The sequence below is a fragment of the Nannobrachium achirus genome (genome assembly GCF_963921795.1).
Source record: "Nannobrachium achirus genome assembly, chromosome: 4".
In the NCBI taxonomy this organism is placed as follows: domain Eukaryota; kingdom Metazoa; phylum Chordata; class Actinopteri; order Myctophiformes; family Myctophidae; genus Nannobrachium; species Nannobrachium achirus.
The window spans coordinates 71,112,916-71,139,819 of NC_137813.1; the positions used below are offsets into that span (position 1 = coordinate 71,112,916).

General features: G+C 41.6%; 1 protein-coding gene across 6 annotated transcripts in view; it reads left to right on the forward strand.

The window, feature by feature from the left end:
- The first annotated feature begins 4,226 nt into the window (after positions 1 to 4,226).
- The window catches only part of glyr1 (glyoxylate reductase 1 homolog (Arabidopsis)), a 47,947-nt gene continuing 25,269 nt past the window's right edge, over positions 4,227 to 26,904 (forward strand). For 2 of the 6 annotated variants that reach the window (XM_080725125.1, XM_080725127.1), the window contains exons 1-9: positions 4,227 to 4,277; positions 8,827 to 8,863; positions 9,888 to 9,967; positions 11,726 to 11,864; positions 13,874 to 13,984; positions 15,738 to 15,821; positions 22,717 to 22,770; positions 24,533 to 24,583; positions 26,464 to 26,537. In XM_080725125.1, the coding sequence (XP_080581251.1) occupies positions 4,237 to 4,277; positions 8,827 to 8,863; positions 9,888 to 9,967; positions 11,726 to 11,864; positions 13,874 to 13,984; positions 15,738 to 15,821; positions 22,717 to 22,770; positions 24,533 to 24,583; positions 26,464 to 26,537 (671 nt within the window). In that variant the 5' untranslated portion in view covers positions 4,227 to 4,236. Of the gene's footprint in view, positions 4,278 to 6,939; positions 7,041 to 8,826; positions 8,864 to 9,887; positions 9,968 to 11,725; positions 11,865 to 13,873; positions 13,985 to 15,737; positions 15,822 to 22,716; positions 22,771 to 24,532; positions 24,584 to 26,463; positions 26,538 to 26,904 lie in introns of those variants that run through there. The other 4 variants (XM_080725126.1, XM_080725128.1, XM_080725129.1 and 1 more) reach the window with 4 other exon arrangements.

Here is a 26,904-nt window from a genome sequence, read left to right on the forward strand (position 1 = left end):
CCACAACACCTTGTTAAAGTGACCATTTTGTTAAATTTTGCATTTGTAGTTATTTTACTGTAATTTAACAACATGATAACCAGCACAGGTAGACAAAGAGACATTTGTGGATTTATATTTAAATGCAACTTTTATTTTCCCCCCTGGACCCAGGGTATGGCAGCTGCATACCCCTGCCATACCCAATTGACGCCCCTGAGGCTGCGCTTTTACTCATTAACAGTGCATTAATTTCCATCCACACATTGGTTCCCCCTTGCAGATAACAGGATTTATGTAATGATTATTTGCTGTCAAAATGCACAACAGAATGTAGTATTGTTTAGACATCTCAAAACAGTTCCATTATCATTTAGTAATACTTCTCTTGAACAACAGCGACCTCCACTGGTGGAACTAAAATTACCTGTGGCCCCACATGTGATGATGCTCATTGCTCCTTCCTTTTTTTGGACTTTAATGAGCTACTGTACAAAATATGCTAGAGTACGAACAAGTACCCCTACTTTGTTGATGGTAAGGGCCACTATATTTCCACCTTCACTCCAGAGGGCCACATTGCATATTGCTCCTACGTTGTCATTCTAGTATCTCATACAAAATAAGCAGAAATAGCAGATCTACAAGCTCAAAACGATCTACAAAACGCATCGCACTGCGATGCGTTTTGTAGATCGTTTTGTTTTGTAGAGCTTGTAGATCTGCTATTTTTGCTTCTTTTGAATTGGAATCCTGAATAGTTTTTTGTTCTTTTTGAATTGGAATCCTGAAATGTAACATTTTGATTTAATTTCAAACACATTTAGTGATCTCATGTTAACTCATGTTAACTTTATGAACCTAAATACAAATACATTGGACATAAAAAAAAAAATCATTTTAATACTACTATACTAGTCATTAAGCTACTAATATAGACTGAAGGAATTAAAGCAGGTCATGTTTGGAATTGTAACAGCTGAAATATAATAATATATCAGCATTCCGGTATTAACCTGAGGGCCGCATTAACTGAAGGTGGGGGCTGCTGTGGCCCCCGGGTCGCCAGTTGCCCATGTATGCCCTACATTATCTGCCATTCAATGATATCGGGGGAGTGGTGCTTTATGTGATTGGCTAGGAAGAGTGAGGGGAGGGGCAAAAAGTTGATAAAGGGGTTGGCTTTTAATGTTTTGGTAAAGTGCCACACCCAAGCCCTGTTATTACCATTGGATGTGAACACAGTGAATAAACCTGATCCTCTGATGGTTCATAGCCGATGCTACAGTAGAGGCTACTTATAGCCTGGCTGCAAAATTATTGATGCAAGTGATATGATTTATTTAATTTCCTTTATAATAACTTAAATGTATTTAATCTTTATAAGGAGTTATGCGCAGGGACGTGCTGGCCATTGGGAAAAGCGGGACAACTCCAGAACGGCCGGTTCATTCCTGGACGGTCCAGGCCGGCCATTAGGAAAAAGAATTAAATAATATGTCGGCCTTCGTTCCATTTTGGGGGCTGGGTGGCCAACAAAGTAAATCAGCAGATCTACAAGCACAGCCGATCTACAAGCACACAAGGCCTCGCGATGCATTGTGTGCTTGTAGATCTGCTGTTTTCACTAGTTTAGTACATTTTATAGATGATAAATACAAAATATTTATGGGGTGCCCTGAGACAAAAAGGTTTGGGAACCCCTGGTCTATGGGGTAAACATAGAACCGGCTGACAAAATTCCCCCCAGTCGGACGATTCTGGCTGACAACAGGGAGGAACCTCATCTCGGTGCTGCATAGTGGAGGGAGAGGTTTCCGAAAGGAGCTAGGGAACAGGTGGGTATCGAGGCTGCCTGAAACAGGAGGACCAGACCAATCATACCGTACAAGGAAATGATCTATTCTTAACCAATGACTGTATGACATTAACCAATGTAATATGTTAATGAGGTGAATAACTAGCCATGTGGAGCCAGCGCCCAGATTCAGGAGTCTATTATGGTGACTATTCTGCCCAACGGACACCGGTCTGGGCAGGGGCGTCACTTGGGTATGGCAGGGGTATGCAGCTGCCATACCCTGGGTCCAGGGGGGGAAATAAAAGTTACTTTTAAATATAAATCCATGCAATGTCTCTTTGTCTTTGTCTATCTGTTCTGGTTATTATGTTGTTAAAAACAGTACAATAACTACAAACGCAACATTTAACAAAATGGTCACTTTAACAAGGTATTAGGCTATAATTATGTTCTCCACACTTGTATTCTCCCCTTCTTGACAAAATGGTATATTCCCAGCCTCCCAGGTTCCGCAGGTTAGCTGCACAGGTGCAATGCATTATTGTTAATTGTGGCACATTTACTAAAGTTTAGCTGCACTTGAACAACCGTTACAGGCTGCCATATCCGTAGAAACGGGGGGGGGGGGGATAGAATGCACTTCCTTGATATTGCCACTCATTGATATTGTACTTTCTAACTATTCTTCCGCCACTTTTTCTCTAGTGGCTTGACCGTGCAGTCACTTTTTACGAAACTCGGCAGTAAGGTAGAGTAGAGGACTATGCCAAACGGCGAAAACACGAAGCTCGCAGTGGCGCTGTAGGAAGCCTTTGAAAGTGCAAACTTTGAACAGGTATAGCTCATGCTCTGTTTGACGTACAGCCATGAAACCTGTATACACTTATGCGTCTCCTCATGCCGAACAACTATTACATTCTGACTTTTGACCTCTGACCTTTAGATCTCCCACCACTTTGAATTATATGAAAAACAGTAAAAATCTATCCTCCTGGTATTTTTGTGTTACGCGCACAAAACCTTTTTACATGAATTTTGAACCAATTATCTAAAGATCTGTCTTTTTTTTAAGTGAAACATTATTTTTTAATAATTCAATGAATATTGCAGTTTTATGCAAATTATTCTTCTGCCTCTAAGTCTAAATCATACACGCAAAGTCACACATTCATGGCATTTGGCTGAAACCAATCTTACTCCAATTGGCCAAAGGGGGGCACTATACGAAGCGTTTGAAAATTCAAACTTTAAACGGGCATAAGTCATGCCTCGTTTCATTTGAAGACATGCAAGTTGCTTACACGTGTGCCTTGACTCAAGCGGAAGACATCTGTGTCTTTGTTAAGTTTTTTTACATGAACTTCTTCGATATTACTCCTTCAGATTTTATCCATAAATCCCACAAATCAGTACACAGTATCTCTGCAGTAATGTAATCATGACGGATTTTTCCGATATCATATTTGGCTAACATTGGATTCCAAAGTTTGCAGGATTGCTCCTTTTTGAACAACATGCCTCAAAACTTGAACGCAGCCTGCTATGTGTGTGAATTTTGGACACAAATTCCCATTAGGCCAAGGAACAGATGCCACCCTTCTCACAACTGTTATAGCGCCACCAGCGGGTCAACTTTGGCAAAACGAACAAAATGCCTAAAATCCCGCATGCAGTGTCCGATTGCCGTGAAAGGCCAAAGAACGCGTGGCAGCCTTTTCACTTTGGCCTATTATAGAGCCACCAGGAGGCTACCTGAAACCTACCTGACCTGCCAGAGACCTGTTCTCGGAAGAACCCTGCTTCTAGTTTTTCTTTGATTTATTTTCCCCACTTTTCTTGCCTTTATACTGCTTTTTTCTGCTGCTTTCTTTTTTTCCTACTTTTTCTGGCTTGGCCACTTTATCGCTGCTTGCAGCTATAGGCTATTTATTATTATTAGTAGTAGTATTATCATCATCATCATCATCATCATCATCATCATCATAATCATCATCATTCGGATCTGGGGCTAAATGGACTGCACACTCTCTCTATAGATCACAGTTTCCCAAACACTGGATCGGGACCCATTTGTGGGTCGCGGACAAATCTTTATGGGTCCCTTAATTGTTGGTTTCCTAGAAATTCCTACATTCTTTTTAATTCAAAACATTTTCAATAAACATTCTAAAAAATATATAATTTTTTCATGAATTAAAAACAAAACGCAATATTTTTGTTAAGCCATTTCATGAAGAAATCAAAGAAAAAGCGAAGAAATTCCATCTCACAACAGAGTCACGGGATTCTACAAGTCACCCGTTTCGGCGCAACTCGCGCACTGCGCGCATGGCTCAGGGGCCACGTGACACGGCACCATGTGACCATACAGTCTGGTGGTGGTGGGTGTGTTTTCCTCCTAGATTCAGTGCGACGACGTACGTCTCTACTCCTGTTGTGAAAAAAAAGTTGTTAAGATGGCGACTGTTGTGCATCTGAGGATCGGCGATCTGGTCTGGTGAGACGACAACACGCTCCATTAAACACTCAAACCACACGCGAACGACTTTTAACCAGAGTTTATGTGGATAGCTGCCATTCCGCTGGTTTGCACGGCGTATTGTGACGTGTTTGTTGGTGTAAATAGCGCGTCTAGGGCCGGTGTACACATCACTAGAGATGGGATTTATGGCTCTTTGAAGTGAGCCCGGATCTCTGGAATCCGTTCCTGTCAAAGAACCGTTCAAAAGAATGGCTCATTTAGTTGCTTTGTAGATTTAGATTATAATAGAGCATCGCAGCGGAAGTGGTTTACTGGTGCCACTTAAACATCGCCATTCATTTTCCCCATAGACTTTTACAAAAACATTTATCTGAAGCCTAGAACCAAGCCATCCAGGATGGCAGTGAATCATGACCATACAACCTTTGTGTCTATGAAAAGGACATTTTAAGGGTAGTTATTAAATGTATTATATGAAATAATTTAATATTAAAATATACTTTCACATAGGATCAAAGGTTTTATGGTCACGATTCACTGCCATCCTGGATGGCTTGGTTCTAGGCTTAACATAATGGTTATACATATGTTTGTAAAAGTCTATGGGGAAAATGTATGACGATTTTTAAGTGGCACCAGTAAACCACTTCCGCTGCGATGCTCTATTACAAATCACTTCAACCCTATATACATTTCCGCCATTTGAAAATAGCCAATCTACAAGCTGATCTGCTATTTTCAAAAGATTTTTGTATTGTATTCATTGGAAAACCTGTGAAATGGGACATTCTGCATAATGAGCACTTTCTACTATTGGTACTTTCGGTACATTTTGATACCACTGCATTTGTACTTTTACTCAAGTACATTCTAATTCCGAACTTCTACTTGTGGCAGAGATACTTTTAGTTAAGTAAAGAATTTGAGTACTTTTTACACCACTGTTCATAAACAGTGGTGTAAAAAGTACTTACATTATTCTCAATGAACAGTGTTCATTAGAAAGGAACGGCTCCCTATACTGCGAACCGGATCCCATCGTTCATTTCAAGGAGCCGTTCAAAAGACTCGATTCGTTCTCGAACGTCCCAGCTCTACACATCACTCCAGCGTTAGCACGGCGGCTAGCGGGGGGAGCTAATGCAAATATACTGTATCTCCCCACCGCACCCAGGGGCCCAAAACACACACAAACACAAGAATACAATGGTAAACAAAATAACTGATATACAAGCTAACAACTCGTCGCGTTGTATATCTGTATATACCTTGTATATCTGTTATGTTTTCCTGCCCCCGACACCGACATGATACTACGACACAACTACGAGGCATGGAACAGGCTAGAGCCAGTTTGCAGCCATCTGCCGTTTGTTATGGAGCCCTTTGGTTCTCTAAGTGGGGGTCCGGGGACCCCCAGGCGTCCTTGAGGGAGTTCCAGGGAGTCCCCAGCTAAATGATAGTTAGGAACTAAATGGACCCTTAAGGCTCTGTAACTCAGTGTACAAATGGGGCCACATTTTGGTTCCATTTGTACACTCTCTGGGTTAAATGAACATTGATTTTATTATGAATTGGGGTCCCAGAGATAGAAATGCCATTAAATGGGGGTCCGTAGCCCATGTCAAACATGGGGGTCCTTGAAATGAAAATGATTCAGGATCACTGCTAGAGCCGTAAAAATCTTCTCTTATATTATATGGGGGTCCCTGGCATATGGGGGTCCCTGGCATCTCTTTTCAAATGGGGCTCTGTGGGAGAATAATAAGTGTCAATTTGAGGGTCCTTGACATGAAAAAGTTTGAGAACCAATGAAGTAGCCGAACAGACACTCATGACACTGTCACAGTAACGTTATGGTCATCTGACAGCTGCTGCTGTGTGTACTTGTAAAGCAGCAGAGAGTGCATTTCGCTAAAGCAGTGGTTCTCAAACTATTCCATTTCAAGGACCCCCCCCCAAATTAACTCATATAGCCCGCAGACTCCCGTTTGAAAAGATATGCCACAAGGACCCCCATAAGAGAGGGTTTTTTACGGCTCTTATATGAGTGATTTCCAACCATTTTAGTTTCAAGGACCCCCAATTTGATGTGTATTAGGGCTACAGACCCCCATTTTTAATGGCATTTCTATCTCTGGGAAATAGCAGATTAAGGACAGTGAAAGGTCAAGTTAATTAAGTATTGACTTGACCGTTCAAGTGGTTAAATATCTGAAAACACACACTAACATGAATCCAAAATACACTGTTGATTGTGCTGTCAAACAATGAAACTGTTGAACAGATTGTGGGGGTCTCTCAACTAAGGGGTCCTTTGCCTGAAAACTTTGAAGACCCCTGAACTAAAGTAACATTACAGTCTTTTACAGGGACGTGTGCATCTGTTACTTGTACTACTGTGATTAGTATATTTCAGTACAGTGACATGAGTTACAGTAGTTGTTCTGCTTGGACTTGTGAATGTGATGGTGTGTTAACTTGTGCCACTTGGAGGTAGGGCAAGTGATTTTCTTTGGTTAGAATATGTTAGTGTTAATTAAATAACTGTATAGTGTGATAGTAATCATTGCTATATAGTGTTTGTACAGTAACAGGAGTCTTCACTCTCCACGTCTTTTCAGCTCTTTATTAAACAGAAATAACATTTTCATTCCGGGATACCAGTTTTACCCAATCAGGATTGATAACTCAGACAGGATACAGCTTAAAGAAGTGAAATTGGAAGTGATGAGACAAAGAAATGAGCAGACATTGGAACTGGAACAATTTAAAAATGTAAGCTGTGATAAATACTACTCTCTCCTGATTGGCTGAATGTTTGTCACCTACCTACCTGGAAATGTATATTTTCTGTTCATTAAGGGGGTCATTACATGAGGTCGATTTTTTTGTAGACGATAGTTTTTACTATTGATTCGGCCATTTTGACACACGGAGACGCGGTTTCATGACCCTAACCGATACTTTTCCGAATTCGGCTCTGAAAGTGCATTTCTGCGGTTTCGCATCAGTTTCGCAACGGTGTAATCTCGGAATTCGGCCGTGAGGGAGAGTGCGATGATGTCATAGCACCCCCTCCTCTGCTCCCCTTCCCCTGCTGCATATAAGTGTCAGTCTGTCAGACTAACCGAAAATGTATTATTATTATTTGTGTTGTTGTAGGCCTAATTAAAACCCAGAAAATAGCCCAGTGATCTATTAGCACAAACCTCATTTGAAAAATGTCAGGAGTAGTCTATATGAAAGCCTTTTAAAAATGTCTAATTACGCACAAGTCGTCGCACCTGGGCTGGTACCCTAGCTGGCCTGTCGGAGTTGCAACAGCTCTCCTCTCCGCAAAGTTAAATTAAACCATTAGGCTATGGTATTCCATTCTAAGCAAAGCTATGATTAATGACTATTTTGCGTCCCCCTTTTTCAACTTCTCACCAAAAAATACTGGAGTAATTCTTCATGCACCGCGCCACATCACAGACGCAGCGGACTTCAGGTAATGAGTGAGTTATTGTAATATGCTGAGTCTTGCTGACAGACAGACAGACAGACAGACAGACAGACAGACAGACAGAATAAACATAACTGTCCAGTCAGTCAGAGACCATCACAAAAACTTCCTCCATATCCTCGCTCCCTCTCCTCCAGTCAAAGAAATCATGTCGCTTTTTCTCTCCAGTGCGTCTAGCCTCCTCTTAAGGCACGCATGTTGCTTCCAAACTAGGCAATTTACTTAAAGCCATAACGGAAGGCTATGATTGTGACTTCCAGTGAAATAACAGACTGCCAGTGGCGTATGGCGTCAGTTCATTAATTTATTCCGTTAGTTTATTAATACTTAGCAACAGGCATGATGAATTTATTTTAAGAAGTACATTTTATTATTTTCCCTTGTAATCAAGGTAGCCTATGGTAGACTACCATACCCATATGTGCCTCTGTAGGCTAGCCTACTCCGTTAGTTGCCTCGCATGGTGCGTTATACTTCTGTGTTGCAGCTAGAAGACAGAACTCACTTAATATAGCCCATCCCCGGCCGTAGATAATGTCCAGAAATATGCTCCATAGGCTATAAATGTTCCGACCTTCATCTTCCAGGTGACTTTTGTTGGTGTTTCACTTCACCTCGCTAAAAACCTCCTTTTGCGGGACTCATTGAATATGCGAACAGATGATAATAATATGGATTTGGGAGCATAGCCTAATTACAAAGCATGTCTCATTAAAAACAATATAGGCCTATATTTTATAGTTGAAGGGTAAATACACAGTATAGGCCTATGTAGGCTGGGAACATGACACATTTTGCTTGAATTCATGCGTTGTCAACTTGTAGTATAAACACAGAAAAACGAACCAACAACAAGGTGTAAACGCGACGTTTTTTGGGTAATAAATCCAAAACGAGACCGGCAGCGTTTCCAATCGTCCTGGTATAAAGACCCCCTAAAAGAGCTGAAGAGACAGGGAGAGTGTCACTGTCATTACATGATGATTGGTGATGATTAAAAGACCAGTCAATAATCAAACAAACACATGAATTGATGTTGAGTCATTGTTTTTCCAGGGGGAAGCTTGGTCGGTACCCTCCATGGCCAGGAAAGGTGAGAGACATGAACTTGCGTCGACTTTATCTATCATTAGTTGTAATACTGTCGTCAGTGGTAAATACTATCAATAGTAGGCTAATCCAAATGTACTGTCAGTGTGTCTTAACTTGTTTTCTGATATACTACTCGTTTTTTATCTGATGTTTACAAGTAAAAAAAAAACAAACGAGTTAAGACACATTGGCAGTATTACTATGGTTTTTACTTTGCTGTTTCAATTCTTACTGATATCTTGTTGCTTTTATCTTGCTCTGTAAAGCACTGGTTCTCAAAAGTGGATTCTAGCGACTCGAGGTTTCTTGGGGGGTTCTAAATGGACCTTTACAAGTCTGTAACTCTGACAGTGTACAGATGGAACCAAATGGACCCCTTTGTACACTGACAGAGTTAATGGGGGAGACCTTGAACATTGCTGTAAAGTACAAGTGTAAACCTATTTTGAAAAGTGCACTCAGGGTTCCCACGGTCATGAAATTCCTGGAAATATTTTGAAATTAGGAAAATATTTTTCCAGTACTGGAAAGGTTTTGGAATTGATCAAGGGTCCTGGAAGGTCCTGGAAAAAATAGCTATGCATTGTCTTTGGTTATTGATTTTGTTAATACCTCTGAAATTACAAATTAAACATTTGCCAAATTTTCAAATATCAGAGGCAGAAATTGTGAAAATAGCAGATATACATGCAGCGTTGTGAGGCGTTGTGAGCATGTAGATCGGCAATTTTCACAATAAAACCGTGTTATACAAAATTCCTCAACTCTCTTCAAACATGATTATTTCGGGGGTCACGGCCTGAAAAGGTTTAGAACCACTGGCATACACTACCTGTCTTTAGGCATTGTGCGTAGGAGTAAGCGACTCGTTATTGAGCTGAATTGTTGTAATATAGTCCTGGAAATCTGGTTAAATATTGGAAAAGTTTTGAAGCTTAATTGGTAAAGATGTGTGGGAAACCTGTGAAGTGCTTTACGACCAAACCTTGTTGTTAATATTGTGTATCTGTCGTCTGTCTGTCTAGGTTGTCAGCCCTCCCAAGGACCTGAAAAAGCCAAGAGGCAAAAAATGCCATTTTGTTAAATTCTTTGGTACCGAAGACCAGTAAGTAGCTCTTCTAAATGTCACACCCTAAATGCTCTGTCGCTGGAGCTGTCACCATCATGAGACATTTTAATTGACCATTACTTGTCACACACATGATTGTGATTCAACGATTTCATGGCGTTTCTGTCATTGAACATGGGATTATATGAATAAAAAATACACTTTTCTTTTTACACTTATTTGGCTTTTAGGCTTCGTTAACCCAGGGGTAGATATGACAAATCAAATAACTGACTGACATATTTAAAGGAGCTATAGTCAACTTTTTCATTGTAGGGCCGACACTTTGTTTACATCCTAGTCTATAGACTAGAATGTAAACAAAGTGTCAGTCTGACAATGGCCAAAATGATTATTTTATCATTATTTCACGCTTTTTGTGGTCATTTTGGAATAGAAACGCATATATGAAGCTTATTTCTTTATACAATATTTTCGAAACATTATTTTTATTTTAGCATCCGTTTTCTTATTTAGCATCCGTTTTTCAAGAAAAAGTTGACTATAGCTCCTTTAATAACTTTAATGATTTGAAAATATCAGAACATTTTTCAACATGGGAAAATATTTGGCGAAATAATTGCAATTATCTCAAATAATTGCCACCATGTAGTAATTGTGGCTGGCCTAGGGCTGTCACGATTATGACATTTTACATGACGATTAATTGTCACTCAAATAATTGCGATTAGCAATTTAATTGTGTTTTTATCGTTGACACTTTCTGTTTGGCTGTTATGTAGATCTGCTATTTCCACTATTTTTTAAATGTTTGAACATGTATAAACATTTTTCAACGATAATGACGATTATCCCAAAATAATTGCGATTATGACAAATAATTGCGATTATGACAAATAATTGCGATTAGACGATTATGTAGTAATTGTTACAGGCCTAGTTGTTGCTCCCTGGTATACGGTGCAAACCTCCAACACAGTGGAGTCAGTTCAGAAAAAGCTAAGGTATGGCAACATGACTGGTGTCTTGCACGCGCGCCTTCGCGTGCGTGCAAGACACCAGTCATGTTGCCATACCTTAGCAACAGGCATGATACATTTATTTTAAGAATACACTTTTATTTTTTCCCCTAGTTTCTACGGTTTCTTGGGCTGGATATGGCAGCCTGGAATGGTTGTTCAAGTGCAGCTAAACTTGGCATAATATACAGTAGTAAATGTGCCACAATTAACAATAATGCATTGCACCTGTGCAGCTGACCTGCGGAACCTGGGAATATACCATTTTGTCAAGATGGGGAGAATAAAAGTGTGGAGAATATAATTATAATACCTTGTTAAAGTGACCATGGTGTTAAATTTAGCATTTGTAGTTATTTTACTGTAATTTAACAACATAATAACCAGCACAGATAGACAAAGAGACATTCATGGATTTATATTTAACCCATTTAGGCCTAACCTATAGTTAGGCCTAAATCAGAATTTAGCCTACAAAAACAAATATGTTGCAACATACTGTACATGTACTGTAAGCCCCTCCCATACAATAAAATGTGTACCCGGCCTGAATGGGTTAAAAGTAACTTTTATTCCCCCCCTGGACCCAGGGTATGGCAGCTGCATACCCCTGCCATACCCAATTGACGCCCCTGCTCCAACATAATCCGTGTTTTGTTCGGTGTGTGTGTGTGTGTGTGTGTGTGTGTGTGTGTGTGTGTGTGTGTGTGTGTGTGTGTGTGTGTGTGTGTGTGTGTGTGTGTGTGTGTGTGTGTGTGTGTGTGTGTGTCCGCAGTGCATGGATCAAAGTGGAGCAGCTGAAGCCCTACCACCCCCACAAAGAGGAGATGATCAAGATCAATAAAGGCAAACGCTTCCAGCAGGCGGTGGATGCGGTGGAGGACTTCCTAAAGAAGGCCAAGGGCAAAGAGCAGGTGCCAAAACATCTTGCTGTTAAGGGCCCATTCACACTCCACTTTTATGTAGGGTTATATAGATAGATGGAGTCTTATATATACTAGGGTATTCACGAATAGTGATTTTTAGTATTCGAATTACTCGACCTCAAAGTATTTGAATAGTCGAATATTCAACAGGACTGGCCAAACTGTCAAATATTAAGTAAGCAAGAGGCGAACATTGTGAAAATAGCTGATCTACATGCTCACAACGCCTCGCATAGATCTGCTAGTTTCACAATATTTATCTGCAGAACCGAGCCACATTAAATGTAATACCTACAAAGTTCAAATATGTTTATTTTGGGGGTCACAGCCTAAAAAGGTTTGAGAACCCCTGGTATAGAGCATTAACAAATTAATCCACCAGGGGCAGTGACAACTCATTCTTATGACTTCCTATCTAGCCAAGCTTTATAAACTATATCTTTTTTAAAGAGAAAACAATAAAAAATAAAGCTAATATTCGACTTCAGTGAACAACGTCGAATAGTGACTTTGATATTCGAATGTTTGAATATTTGGTGAATGCCCTAATATATAGATATATAGATATTTAACCACTTGAACCGTCAATACTTCTGCACTTCTGTCAGCACTCTTTCCCCTCTACACGTTTCCCCCCTCTACACTAAACCTCTTTGCCAAAAAGAGCAGATCTCCAAGCTCACAACGGCCCGCGCTGCGAGCACTAAGAGTTGAGGCATTACACTTTGTATATTACCGTTCTATTGTGAAAATAGCAGATCTACGTTGTGAGCATGTAGATCGTCTATTTTCGCAATTTCTGCCTCATTTTAGAGGTATTAATAAGTCCTTAAATTGTCACTTTAGAAACGGGCATATACTCTCTACACACTTAAACTTTATGTTGGTTTGTTTACTGTTGAGTGAGAAACCACTACGTTAATCATCTGGGGACCCCCCCCCCCCCCCCAAAAAAAAATAATAATTTTAGGGTCCCTACCCACAGGTTGAGAACCACTGGTCTAGACCCCTGGGAGATGGACTAGAGAGGTGGAGCACCACACCTACCATCAGGTCCCTGTTTTTACCGCACGACTTGCCACATAACGCTGAGTTGGCGGTGCTCACGATCAAACCCATGACCTTGTGGTCCAAAGGCGAGAGCTCTACCGACTGAGCTACCCGGACTAGTGGCCCCCTCCCTACTTCCCTTTATACTAACCCATTTAGGCCTAGAATTATTGAATGGTTTAACAAGTGAAGAATAGCAGATATACAAGCTCGCAGCGCGGCACTCTGTGCTGCGCTGTGAGCTTGTATCTGCTATTTTTCAATCGTTAAAGCACAAAATAATGATACACAATAATTTGTACCCGTTCTAATGGGCTAAATATTGTTGCCGAAATGGCTGGTTCTTTTGGTTTATAAAAGTGTACATGACTTCATAGTTGACTAACAGAGTTGTGTTCTGTTAGATATGATATCAATAATCAATGAGAAGAAGTAATAATAATAATAATAATGATAATGGTTTTAGTTTCCCTGTCATTACAATGCAGATGCACTCACGTTTGCATAGTATTGAAGTTTAGCCACTTTAACTCCATTTGTACTTTGGCTATGCGTTGGGACGTGTTGTGAGCTTGTAGGTGATGGTCTGCTATTTTCTGGGAAGGGAGAGTGTTTTCTGCAGTCCGAGTGTATCAAAGGGTGCGTTCGAAAATGCGCACCGGGTGTGTGCTCAGTGTAGTGAGTGCCTAAACCTAACCTTAACCTTAACCTCAGTAAAACTTTGCCTAAAACCTAACCCTAATAACCTAACCACACCCGGTGCGCATTTCCGAACGCACCCTTTGATACACTCGGACTGAAACACCAGCAGAAAACACACTCTCTTTCTGGGAAAGGGTCTGGCGGGGAGACATTTTGAATAATGTTTACATTTAAAATGTTTGAAAGCCACTCGACCACCGCTGCATGTAATTTAACAATGAAGGTATGACATGCTTTTATTGTAGAATTCAGAAGGCAAGGGAGAAGGCAAAGGCAAGAAGGCTGTCAGCAAGCCACTGAAGATCCTGGAGGAAGATGATGACGACCTCAGTGCACTCAAGGACCCATCAGAGAAGGTCAGTGGAACATTGGAGTCGGTCATCAGTCAGGCATTGGTGATCATTATTGTTGTGGGTCAAATTATGTATAAGCTTCAATCTGTGGTAGTCTTTGTTCAAAGAGAGACTTAAAGCAGTGATTATCAACCGTTCTCCACCCTTTAGGCAATTATTCTTTTCCATGGGGCCACATGAACAACAGAAAATGTTGTGGAGGGCCGGACAGAAAAGCAGCGCTCCCCACAAGATGTGCTCCCCGCAAACTAAACACTCGGCTTTACCTCCGACTTCAGTAAATAAATACTTAGCAGTCAAATTTTTGTTTGCCGAAACCCGACATTCGGCATCGACTTTTCTTTTTTTAGCCACTTTAGCCATTTTTGATGGGTAAGGTAAGGCAGGTCGTCTTGTGAGCAGTCTGACCACCTGCTTGTTATTGAGACAACGATCCAATGATCACACACGTGCTGATGTACGCATTGCGTCCATATGTACATGAATAAAAAAAAAAGTAAAAAAAAAAAAAGAAGAAATGCAGCTTTAACCCATTTAGGCCTAGAATTATTGAATGCTTTAACCAGTGAAAAATAGCAGATATACAAGCTCACAGCGCAGCACCGAGTGCTGCGCTGCGAGCTTGTAGATCTGCTATTTTTGAAAAAGTCGTGAAAATGTGTGCAAATCTTTGAATACATGTATTTTTAAAGCAAACGTTTGTAACTCAAATTTTGCTTCTGGGTGGTCCCTGGAACTAAATATTTTGAGATCCGTGGCCTAATAAATATGTGTTTATTTAGTCATTTGCCTTTAACCCTACAAGGGCCGGTCAGAGCGAACCAAAGGTCCGCATACGGCCCCCGGGCCGCACAATGACCAGCTTCCAGAGACGAGCACTTGAGCTCTGTTGTCAGGTGCAGCCGGTTGCCTCGTGCTGCTCAAATCATTGGTGCTCTCGCCGGACTGCAACTTGCTTATTCACGAGTGTAACTGACTATTTTGCAAGTTAAGAGTGAGCCTTGCTGGGCCTTGTGGCCCATAGGGCAGGAGCCTATCTCCCGTTTCTGTACAGGTACATCCCCCTGGAAATTATGCTAATATGTTCAGGGGTTAAAGTCCTCAGTCCTGGGGACTGATTTCAGTCTCGAAGATTCCATAGGGGCTGTTTCTGAGATCAGTGCAGATCTGCAAAAAGAATAAACACAAGTCAAGTGATCTCCATACTAAAAAGCAGTTATAATTTCAAGATATGAGTATTTGAATTGGCCAGACTAGCAATAGAACTTCAAGAAGATACTTCTATAAAATGAAGCATGGATTGGCACACAAACATTCAGTGAAGGCAGTTCAGAACTTCAGGGAAACACCCCAAATATTGGTGTGCGCAGTCTGCGCACCATGTTTCAAAATTCACATATTGGGACATGGTCTGAAAATGAATTTCAGTCTTGGGATTTTTTTTTGGCTTTAACCCCTGTATGTTGCAGGGACTTACCCCCCAATTCAACCCTTGACGGGACCCATTGAGTTGAGGCCTGACACGCACTCAACCACAAAAGGCCTCTTGAGTGGTCGGCTTTGCAAAAAAAAACTATTTTTGCTAAGGAACCGGAATCGTTAAAACCCTGAAGAGTCCCAACCCTAGTAATAATAATTAGGGCAAGGACTGAGGATCGCATCGGACCGTTAAACAGAATCAGGCGTGGGTCTGACTCTAATGTCAATGTGTGTTCTCTCCACCCTACCTACCTCCATACCTCCCTGCTCCTCCAAGGACTTAACTGACTCAGACCCCGAGCCGTCCACGGCTGAGAGGCTGGGGGCCGCGTCCGGCTCTGCCTTCAAATGGGAAGCCAGTGTAGGTGAAACCCCTTCACCCAGGGCTGTCACGATTAGGACATTTTATATGACGATACATGTTTACTTATATAATTTTTGCGATTAACGATTTAATTGTGTTTTTGTCATTGACAATTACATTTCTATTTGGCTTTTAGGCTTTGACGTTGCACATGGCAGATATGACACATAACCTAAATATACAAAGAAATGAAGGATATATTTGACTTTATACTTAAAAAAAAGAACATTGTTAGTGGTAGATCTGCTATTTCCACTATATTTTTTTACTTTAAACAAAACATATGAAGATTTTCTCAACGTGGAAACGATTATGAAAAAGAATCACAATTATGTCAAATAATTGCGATTGGACGATCATGTAATAATCGTGACAGCCCCTACCCCCACCTCCCCTCTTCTCTGACACCCCTCCAGCCTGCTCTCTTCTTCTTCCTCTGCCCCCTCTAATGCTTCAGCACGCCCCTGGCCACCGCACCTCCCCGCACCGCACCTCACCGCAGCACAGCTGCCGACTCTGACCTTTCCTCCCTGTTTGACCTGTAGTTGGGGCCAATCCGATACTTCCGCGACCGCGAGAGCAAAGGGTCCGTTTCTCAGTGGCTTTGTCAAATATGAAGGTTAACCCGTTTAGGCCTACGATTATTGACTGCTTTAACTACTGAAAAATAGCAGATATACAAGCTCACAGCGCGGCACCGAGTGCCGCGCTGCGAGCTTGTAGATCTGCTATTTTTTGAAAAATCATGATTTTTCTTTTCAAGTCTTTGAAAATATATACATTTAAAAGCGAACATTTGTAAATCAAATATTTGCTTCTGGGGGGTCCCTGGAACAACATATTTTGAGATGGGGGTCCGTGGCTAAATACCTGTAATTTTGGGGGTCCTTGACATGAAAAAGTTTGAGAACCACTGATTTAGAGGAAGGATTTAGAAGTCGGGTCAAAGATATTCATAGACTTGCACACATTTTCACGATTTTTCAAAAATAGCAGATCTGCAAGCTCGCAGCGCGGCACTCGGTGCCGCGCTGTGAGCTTGTATATCTGCTATTTTTCTAAAGTTAAAGCATAAAATAATGGTTAAAGTGGTTAAAATCTAACGCGACTCAGGCACGTTCCAGGTATTTGAGAGTTAAATAACAAATTGAGCTCCCATGTCCCTCGCAAAAATGCGGGCAAAATGTTTGACAGCTAGGGACATTTTCAGTCTCATTCACTTATACTATACTATAAAGTAAAAACGTACTCCCAAAAAAATCTGCTTTAAATGGGATGTGAGGGGTCAAACTAGGGGTTTTTAATTATTCTGAATCCATTGCAAGCATTTGCTTTGCACGAAAAACATTCCTTGGGCTAAAAAACGGCCAACAAAACTATGGTTTAGTGATGAGTCATCACTTTTTACAGTCTTTTGCTCACATGCTACTTAAAGCAGATGTTTTGGGAGTCATTGTTTCCTTTATAGTATGGTGTATAGTAAGTGAATGAGACTGAAAATTTCCCTAGCTGTCAAACATTTTGCCCGCATTTTTGCGAGGGACATGGGAGCTCAATTTGTTATTTAACCTTCATAGTTGACAAAACCACTGAGAAACGGACCTGTGCTCTCGTGGTCACGGAAGTATCGGATTCGCCCCCGCTACTGTGTGTGTGTGTGTGTGTGTGTGTGTGTGTGTGTGTGTGTGTGTGTGTGTGTGTGTGTGTGTGTGTGTGTGTGTGTGTGTGTGTGTGTGTGTGTGTGTGTGTGTGTTGGTGTTCACACTGCAGAACCTGTGGCTGATGAAATGACTCACTTGGTCATTTACTTGTTACTTGGTTACTTGTTTACTGCTGAGTGAGAAAACAATGTTGAACTAGGAGTGAACTACTCCTTTAACAGAAACAGGATTGATGACCATGGAGCATGACTTGTACTGACTGGTGATGGAGTGAACAGGATGCACTAACGCTAGTTTGTCAGAATGATGGTATACCCAGTAGCTCTGGTCCATAGCGTTAGTGGAGTTCTCACTAACACTATGCTCGTCTACATCCCAAATCCTTGGCAAATCCGGAAAGACCCGCCGTCTGGTCCGAAAATAACAAAAACTGATTCGCCCCTCACCAAACCAAAGGTATCAGTGGACAGTTGAAAGCTTACTCTACTTAGTGGACGCAGTCTGAGCCCCCCACCACACGATTAAAATACATTTCTAGGGCAAAATGAAAAATATTCCACCGGATGGAGACTCCATTTCTTCTAGTTTTTCACTATTTGTCGTCACCATCAGGGTCCCAACTCGCTACTGCTGCGCAGGTCAGAGGACCGAATTACACAGAGCATTGTCTCATTGGGTGTTATTCAACTCTGCGACGTTGGAAGCACTGTTTCGTGAAAACAGTCTTCAACCAGGAAGAGTGTCTCCATCCGGTGGAACATTTTTAATTTAGCCCTAGAAATGTATTTTAATCGTGTGGTGGGGGGCTCAGACTGCGTCCACTAAGTAGAGTAAGCTTTCAACTGTCCACTGTAGGGTTGGAGGCGGTAACCGCCGTACCGCCGTACCGCGGTGTCATTGTGCTTACCGCGGTAAAAAGACAAAAAAAAGGTCTATTTTTTATTGGAAAACAAGCGAGTTTTAAAACGGGGGAGAAGCGAGGACCGCATGCGTTCCATGCCGCTCTGCTCTGGGCCGTGTACCACACGTTGGAAGCCACATACGTCACTCAGACACAGACCTGCACACGCGTGATTCCTAAACCCACCAGGCTTGAGTTAAGACCCGCCTCGTGGAAACGCGAGGTCTTCCAGGAGTGAGGCGGGTCTTAACTCAATCCTGGTGGGTTTAGGAATCACGCCCTGCACACAGTGCACAGAGCAGGGTACGGAGCACAACTTATGACGGAGCAGCAGCATACACTTTCTCTGTAATCCACTCGACACAAGGATGTTAATACATACCTTGTGTTGTGGCATATCTTTTTTTATTCATACGGATTACTGGCGGAGCGCGGGCCGCGTGGAGTAAAACCGAAAATGAAACTATTTTACTTTCTCCACGCGTCGCACGTTGTGCTCCGTCCAGCGGCGCGTCGGCGATTTTATAACCTTTTCTGTCAAGTCTTGTAACTAAAACCTGTATATAGCAGCACTCAATCACTGCGATTTGAGAGTTGAGACGTGACGTGAGTTTACAGAATCACTGTACACGATCTGACTACCCTTCCTCTTCTGGTTTGTTCACACAGCTGTTTGTGTCTGAAAAGCCCAAGTAGCTAGCCTACGTTACTATGGTAACCCGACAGTGCAGATCTAAAAGCTCAGAACGCGTCGCGGATGCGATGTGTTGTGAGCTTGTAGATCTGCTCCTTTGAAAGCCAGACCCGCTGTGCTGTACAGAGAAGTATAACTCGGGCAGTCAGGCTGTGTCTCCTCTCCACTGTGGAGAGGCGACTTTTGGGAAGATGATTGCAATATTTTGGCTTATCGCCGAACCTTAATTAATAGATACGGGGGTGCGGTAATTACCGCAGTACCGGCGGTAAATGGGAAGACGGTAATCGCGGTAACAAAATGTCCATACCGCCCCAGGCCTAGTCCACTGATACCTTTGGTTTGGTGAGGGGCGAAACAGTTTTTGTTATTTTCGGACCAGACGACGGGTCTTTCCGGATTTGCCAAGGAATACGGAGGTAGAGGAACATAGCGTTAGGGACTCCACTAACGCTATGGACCAGAGCTAGGTACCCAGGTGCTGTCTGGTGAAAGCCAATGCAAAGCCAGCCACATGCAAATCACCTAGGCAGGCCGATAGGATGGCCTCTCAACATATTTTTATGTTGCCACTACTGTCATGTTCTACTGGCTCACATGCCCGTGAGGAGCCCCCACCGGGAGGACATGGCTTGTTGGGTGGGAGGAGTAGGACGGAGGCTCTATGTGCTCCCGGTGGGGGCTCCTCACTGGCAGGTGAGTCGGTAGGATACAACAGCTAGGGCTGTCACTATTATTACATCATCATCGAATCGCAATTATTTCACATAAACACGATTCTTTTTGATAATTGTCATAATCGTTTCCATGTTGAAAAATGTGCATATATATATATTTTTTAAGTCAAAAATTGTGGAAATAGCAGATCTACAAGCTCACAACGCGTTGCGAGCTTGTAGATTGGCTATTTCCATTATCAATGTTCTTTTTTAAGTATAAAGTTGTCAAATATGTCAGTAATTTCTTTGTATATGTAGGTTATGTGTCATATCTGCCATGTGCAACTTCAAAGCCTAAAAGGCAAACAGAAATGTAATTGTCAACGACGAAAACACAATTAAATCGTTAATCGCAATTATTTGAGTGACAATAATTGCCATGTAAAATGTCATAATCGTGACGGCCCCAATGGCAACAACTAAGTTGGGGGGGGAGAGGGGTAAAACCCAAAGCAAAAAACAACTTGATTAACCCATTTAGGCCTGAACACAATATGACGCGATATTTTATGCTTTAAATATTAAAAAATAGCAGATATACAAGCTCACAGCGCGGCACCGAGTGCCGCGCTGCGAGCTTGTAGATCTGCTATTTTTGAAAAATCGTGAAAATTAGAATTTTGACCCCGATTCTATAAGTGTCTTTGGAATCCTTCTAAAGTTTTTTTTGAAAAACCTATGTTTCTATGTCAGGAATCTTGCCAGCCATCGTCAAAGAAAAGGTCCTTTTCACTTAACTGGAGCTCAGTTAGTCTGTTCTTGAGAGACTACTATGTCAGTGGTGCTCAAACCTTTTCATGTGAAGGACCCCCAAAATGATATTTATTTGGCCACGGACCCCCATTCAACATATTTAGTTCCAGGGACCCCCCCCCAGAAGCAAAATTTGAGTTACAAACGTTCCGCTTTGAAAATACATATATTCAAAGATTTGCACACATTTTCACGACTTTTTTCAAAAATAGCAGATCTACAAGCTCGCAGCGCGGCACTCGGTGCCGCGCTGTGAGCTTGTATATCTGCTATTTTTCACTGGTTAAAGCAGTCAATAATCGTAGGCCTAAATGGGTTAAGTGGGCTAGCTTGCCACATAATGTCAAGAGACGCAACAGGGCACACATCCCTTCCACCCATGATTTGCATACGGCTGGCTCTGCAATGACGTACGCATGGTCCATTCCTATGGGTACAGAGTTGATTTCTCGATATGTATCCTTTTAAATCTAAATGGGGCCTATTTTGTTTTGGTGACACTTGGTGGATGGGAAATGGGAAAAGAAGAGGCCTTCTGGGGCCAGAGGGGACGTGATCAACTGTAAATGCCTGCACTAATATGCTTTCTCTTCTGTGCAGTGATCGCATAAATTCCAGCATAATCTGCCAAATGCCGCAGATTATGCGGGGTTCACATATTTTAGAAAAGGCTGCATAATCGCATATTTCGGAAATACCCGCATACCGGTATTTCACAGCATAAAATCCCATAAACCCCAGCATTTTTCGCATCTTTTGTGTAATTCACAACCTTTCGCATTTTTTGCAACTTTTTGCAATTTTTCCGCATATATATTTGCATAAAACCCTGCATATTTCATCGCAAAATCAAGGATTTTTGCCCGCGTAATCAGTGATTTTAGTCTGCATAATCAAGGATTTTTGCCCGCGTTATTTCTGGAGGGTCTAATGCTAACACAATGAACCCCTACATTCCGTTTTCTAAATATTAATGTTATCAACAGAACGCCACAAGCAATGTCCTCGCAGTGAAACGCTGACGTAAGGAATCGTGTTTCCAAGCTGAGCGCGTTAAGACAACGATTGAAGATGTTGTCCAGCACCTGTCAGAGCTGCTTTACAGGATCATCTCCAAAAAGGAGAATATCGTGGAAAATCTCATCGTGACCATAATCTAATTTAAATCATTTTAGCTTTCATACACTCTAGATTCATTGCAGATAAAGTGAAATATTTACAAAAAATATTAGAAAATTGCATAAAACAAATACTGAAATAAATATATTCATTTATGCACTTAAATTAGCCTGGGCTCGCTTCCAATTTCGAGCTTTTGATCCGGTCGAGAGCGGATGATATCCTAGGTCATTTTGTATTCAAGACAGACTACACTTTGGCTGGAACTACCAACCGGAATCAGTTTTAACCCCGTTTTGCGCATGCGCTAACTGGGTTAAAACTGATTTCCGATTCGTAGTTCTGGCCAAAGTGTAGTCCGTTTTGAATACGAAATGACGTAGGACATAGGGATGGGACTCACGATAATCGTATTGTGGAGAATTGATGTATCGTGATATTGTGCGCCGTCATGCACTGGGATCAAGTCACCTTTTATTTGCCAAGCTGCATATCCGGTACCACTTAAACCCTCTATGTAATGGTAAAATGTACTTATAATATACGTATTTTATAGTCTTTTTTTCACTCTCTATCAAATGTCTTTCCCAAAAAATAGCCGATCTACAAGCTCACAACGCGTTGTGAGCTTTTGAGCTTGCAGATCTGCTATTTTTTGGCAAATGTTCCACCCCAGGACAATGGATTTTGATTATCGCAATATCGTAAATCGCGATATCTTTTGTCACAATAATCGTGATATGACATTTTCATATCATCCCATCCCTAGTAGGACATCATCCGGTCTAGACCGGATCAAGCGACCCGTTTAGTAAACGAATACCAGGCTTTTCTCCCAGAAAGCCTGGTGACGCGAGGTTAGCACTAAATGCAGTTACTTGCTTTGGGCTCCTTTTTACACAATTTCTTCAGCTATATTCTTTTATATCTTTTTGGAGATGATCCTTTAATTCTGCTGCCGGCTGCCCCACTATCTTTTATTAGGTCGGTTCATGTCCTTTGAGATTGGCTCACGAGTTTTTTTTTTTTTTTGTTTTTTTTGTAGCCTGTCAAGAATGACCCACATTTCCACCACTTCTTGCTCAGCCAGTCTGAAAAGGTAGGCCTCCTCTTGCCTTTCATTGTGTCACACAGTCTTTGTTCCCAGGGGCGTCACGAGGGGTAGGAAAGTGGGACTGAGTTACCAGGGCCCAAGGTGGAGGGGCCCTAGCAACTTTAGCTATTGAAAAATAGCAGATATACAAGCTCACAGCGCGGCACCGAGTGCCGCGCTGTGAGCTTGTAGATCTGCTATTTTTTTTAAAGTCGTAAAAATGTGTGCAAATCTTTGAATATGTAATTTTTAAGCGAACATTTATAACTCAAATTTTGCTTCTGGGGGGGGGTCCCTGGAACTAAATATTTTGAGATGGGGGTCCGTGGCCAAATACATATCATCTTCGGGGTCCTTGACATGAAAACGTTTGAGCACCACTGGCATAGAAACATCTTGCACACATTTTTCACGATTTTTCAAAAATAGCAGATAGTGCCGCGCTGCGAGCTTGTATATCTGCTATTTTTCAATAGTTAACATTCATGGGGGGCCCGCAGTGAATCCTTGTACCCAGGGCCCAGAGTTTGGTGTGACGCCCCTGTTTGTTCCCCCTGTACTTTGTCGTCTTGAGTTTCAACCCTGCTAGCCACGGGGAACTACCGACAGGGGCGTCAAAGGTTTGACATAGAAACACGTGTTTTCCAAAAAAACATTAGAAGGATTTGAAATATTCAAAGACATTTTCACGATTTTTCAAAAATAGCAGATCTACAAGCTTGCAGCGCGGCACTCGGTGCCGCGCTGTGAGCTTGTATGTCTGCTATTTTTCAATAGTTAAAGTACAAAATACTGTGTAATAATGCGTTCCCAATTTGGTGCGACACCCCTGACATCGGATGGTTAACACATTCCCCGCCATTTAACAATACCTTCGTACTCTCTCCTGCCCCTGTCTCCATAGACTTCCATGTAATTCATAGTGCACGGATCATGCACACCCATGCCTAGATAATGCAACACGTGTGTCCACATTGCTCACAGCTTTCAAACAAAAAAATCCGAATGGAAATCCATTCAGGCATTCATGAGATGGCAGCCATTATGTTTTCCTAAAATGTAAACAGATGGCTGCCATGTTTGAAAGATGGGATTGCTATGGGGGTTAAACATGCAATTTTGCGATTGCTATCATGCCTACTACATTTTTTGGGGTCAATTTTTGATTTTTCTTTTTTCTTTTTTTTCAAAAACGGGAAATTCTCTGGACTATCGGGCCTGGCAGGGAAAGACATTGAAATAATCTCGGGACTATCGGGCCTGGCATGCAATGAGTTAGCAATACATGGATTTAGCCATAAGGGACACAGCGTTTTTAGGATGGCATTGGAACTAGCCATACAGTGTGTAACACTGCCGCAAGTATAAAATACAAGTATAAATAGGGAAACGTATAACGTCAAGCCCTAAACCTAACCCTAAACCCAACCTGAATCTTGTCCTCTTAATTCTAAGCCTCATCTCTAACATTCATGTTCAACTGTAAAATAACCATTGTCCTGTTTCGGAAATGTTACTGTACTCTCATGCGGGGAGACACACACACACACACACACACACACACACACACACACACACACACACACACACACACACACACACACACACACACACGGACCCACACACGGACCCACACACACACACACACACACACTATAACTAAATAATATAACTAAAACATTTCAGATGACTAAAATATTACTAAAACTGAATCACATTTTATTCAAAAGACTATGACTAAAAGGCTTGTTTTTTTTTTCTTCTGCAGCCCGCCTCATCAATGGAACCCATCAGCAAGCGCCTCAAGATCATCGAAGAGGTAAAGGATCTCTTTCTTAACCCATTTAGGCCTAGAATTATTGAATGCTTTAACCAGTGAAAAATTGCAGATATACAAGCTCACAGCGCGGCACCGAGTGCCGCACTGCGAGCTTGTAGATCTGCTATTTTTGAAAAAGTTGTGAAAATGTGTGCAAATCTTTGAATATATGTATTTTCAAAGCGAACGTTTGTAACTCAAATTTTGCTTCTGGGTGGTCCCTGGAACTAGATATTTTGAGATGCGGGTCCGTGGCCAAATACATATCATTTTGGGGGTCCTTCACATGAAAAGGTTTGAGAACCACTGACAGTAGTCTCTCAAGAACAGACCGCACTCCAGTTAAGTGAAAAGAACCTTTTCTTTGACGATGGCTGGCCAGATTGCTGACATAGAAACATAAGTTTTTCAAAAAACCTTAGAAGGATTCAAAAGACACTTATAGAATCGGGTCAAAATTCTAATTTTCACAATTTTTCAAAAATAGCTCGCAGCCGCGCTGTGAGCTTGTAGATCTGCTATTTTTCAATAGTTAAAGCATACAATAATGATACACAATAATGTGTACCCGTTCTAATTCACACAACCATCAGTTACCTTTTTTCATTGAATTTCATTAAGGCAAACACAACGTGCAGATGTAACGCAAATCAAGGACCGTTGTACCATGGGCAGAGCAATGTTCTCTGTTCATTTGCATTAGGGATGGCCAAATGGAGATTATTTCTTAACCGAAAACCGTAAAGCCTTATCGGTTAAATAACCGTTAACCATTAACTTTTTCGCTGTTTAGTCCTTTTTAGTACCTCTCGTCAAACATTGGTAAAATTGTCAAATGTTAGAGGCAGAAATTGTGAAAATAGCAGTGCTCACAACGCCTCGCAACGAAAGGCGTTGTGAGCATGTAGATCGGCTATTTTCACAATGGAATAGATTGAGTCAAACTGAATGTAACGCTGACTCCTACAATTCCAAGTGCTCGTGCAGACTGGGGGGTCCTCAGTTAAAATATGATTATTTTGGGGGTCACGGCCTGAAAAGGTTGAGAACATGGCTGTCGGCTCGTTCTGCAGCAAGGCTGGCATGCCAATAGCCACGATAATGCACATACTCTTGTGTAATATTGCTTAGGTCACAAATTATTTTTGATTATCAATATTATTTTTGCGTTTATCATCTTAACACATCTGGTGCCAACCCCGAGTTTCCCGAGTTTGTATTGATACCAACGCTGTGCCAACCCCGAGTTTCCCGAGTTTGGGCCGTTTTTTCAAAAAAAAATTTTCCAAAAAAATGTTTTGGACCTCCAGAAATGTATTAGGCATGATCGCGATCGCGAAATTGCATGTTTAACCCCCATACCAACCCATTCTTTCAAACATGGCAGCCATGTTTGTTTACATCTGAAGAAAACATAATGGCCCATAAATCATGAATGCCTGAACGGATTTCCAAGCGGATTTTTTTGTTTGAAAGCTGTGAACAGTATCTACACACGTGGTGCATCATCTAGGCATGGGCGTGCACTTTTTACACAATTGCACAATTACATGGAAGTCTATGGTAACCATGGCAACGCGAGACATTGAAGAGAAAAAATCATTGCAACATAAGTGTTAATCCCATGACGTTGACGTTTGCCAAAAGAATTGCGGAAATGGCAAATCTACAAGTTCACGTGTCACGATGCAAATGCATTCTGAACTTGTACATGGGCTATTTCCCACATTTTCTTTTACATTTTAAGTCCAGGATTCAAATGAAACAATTGCTAAAGTAGCAGATCTACAAGCTTCAAAGTTCTAGATCTTTTGATCAAGTAGGGCTGGGGCTTTACGACAAAACAGCTATAATCTAACCTGCTCTCTTTGGTTGCACAGGACACAACGTCGACGTCTATCCAAGCTGCAGACAGTACGGCCATCAACGGCAGCATCACACCCACAGATAAAAGGTATGTTCATATTCATGGCTGAGCAATGTAATGGATCCTTAACCCATTTAGGCACCAAGTGCCGCGCTGCGAGCTTATAGATCTGCTATTTTTGAAGAATCGTGAACATTTGTGCAAGTCTTTGAATATATTTTGCCCCGATTCTATAAAGGTCTTCTAAATCCTTCTAAACCAGCTGTTCTCAAACGTTTTCATGTCAAGGACCCCCAAAATTACATGTATTTGGCCGCGGACCCCCATCTCAAAATATGTTGTTCCAGGGACCCCTCAGAAGCAAATATTTGAGTTACAAATGTTCACAAAGATATATTCAAAAATTAAGATTTTTCAAAAATAGCAGATATACAAGCTTGCAGCATGGCACTCG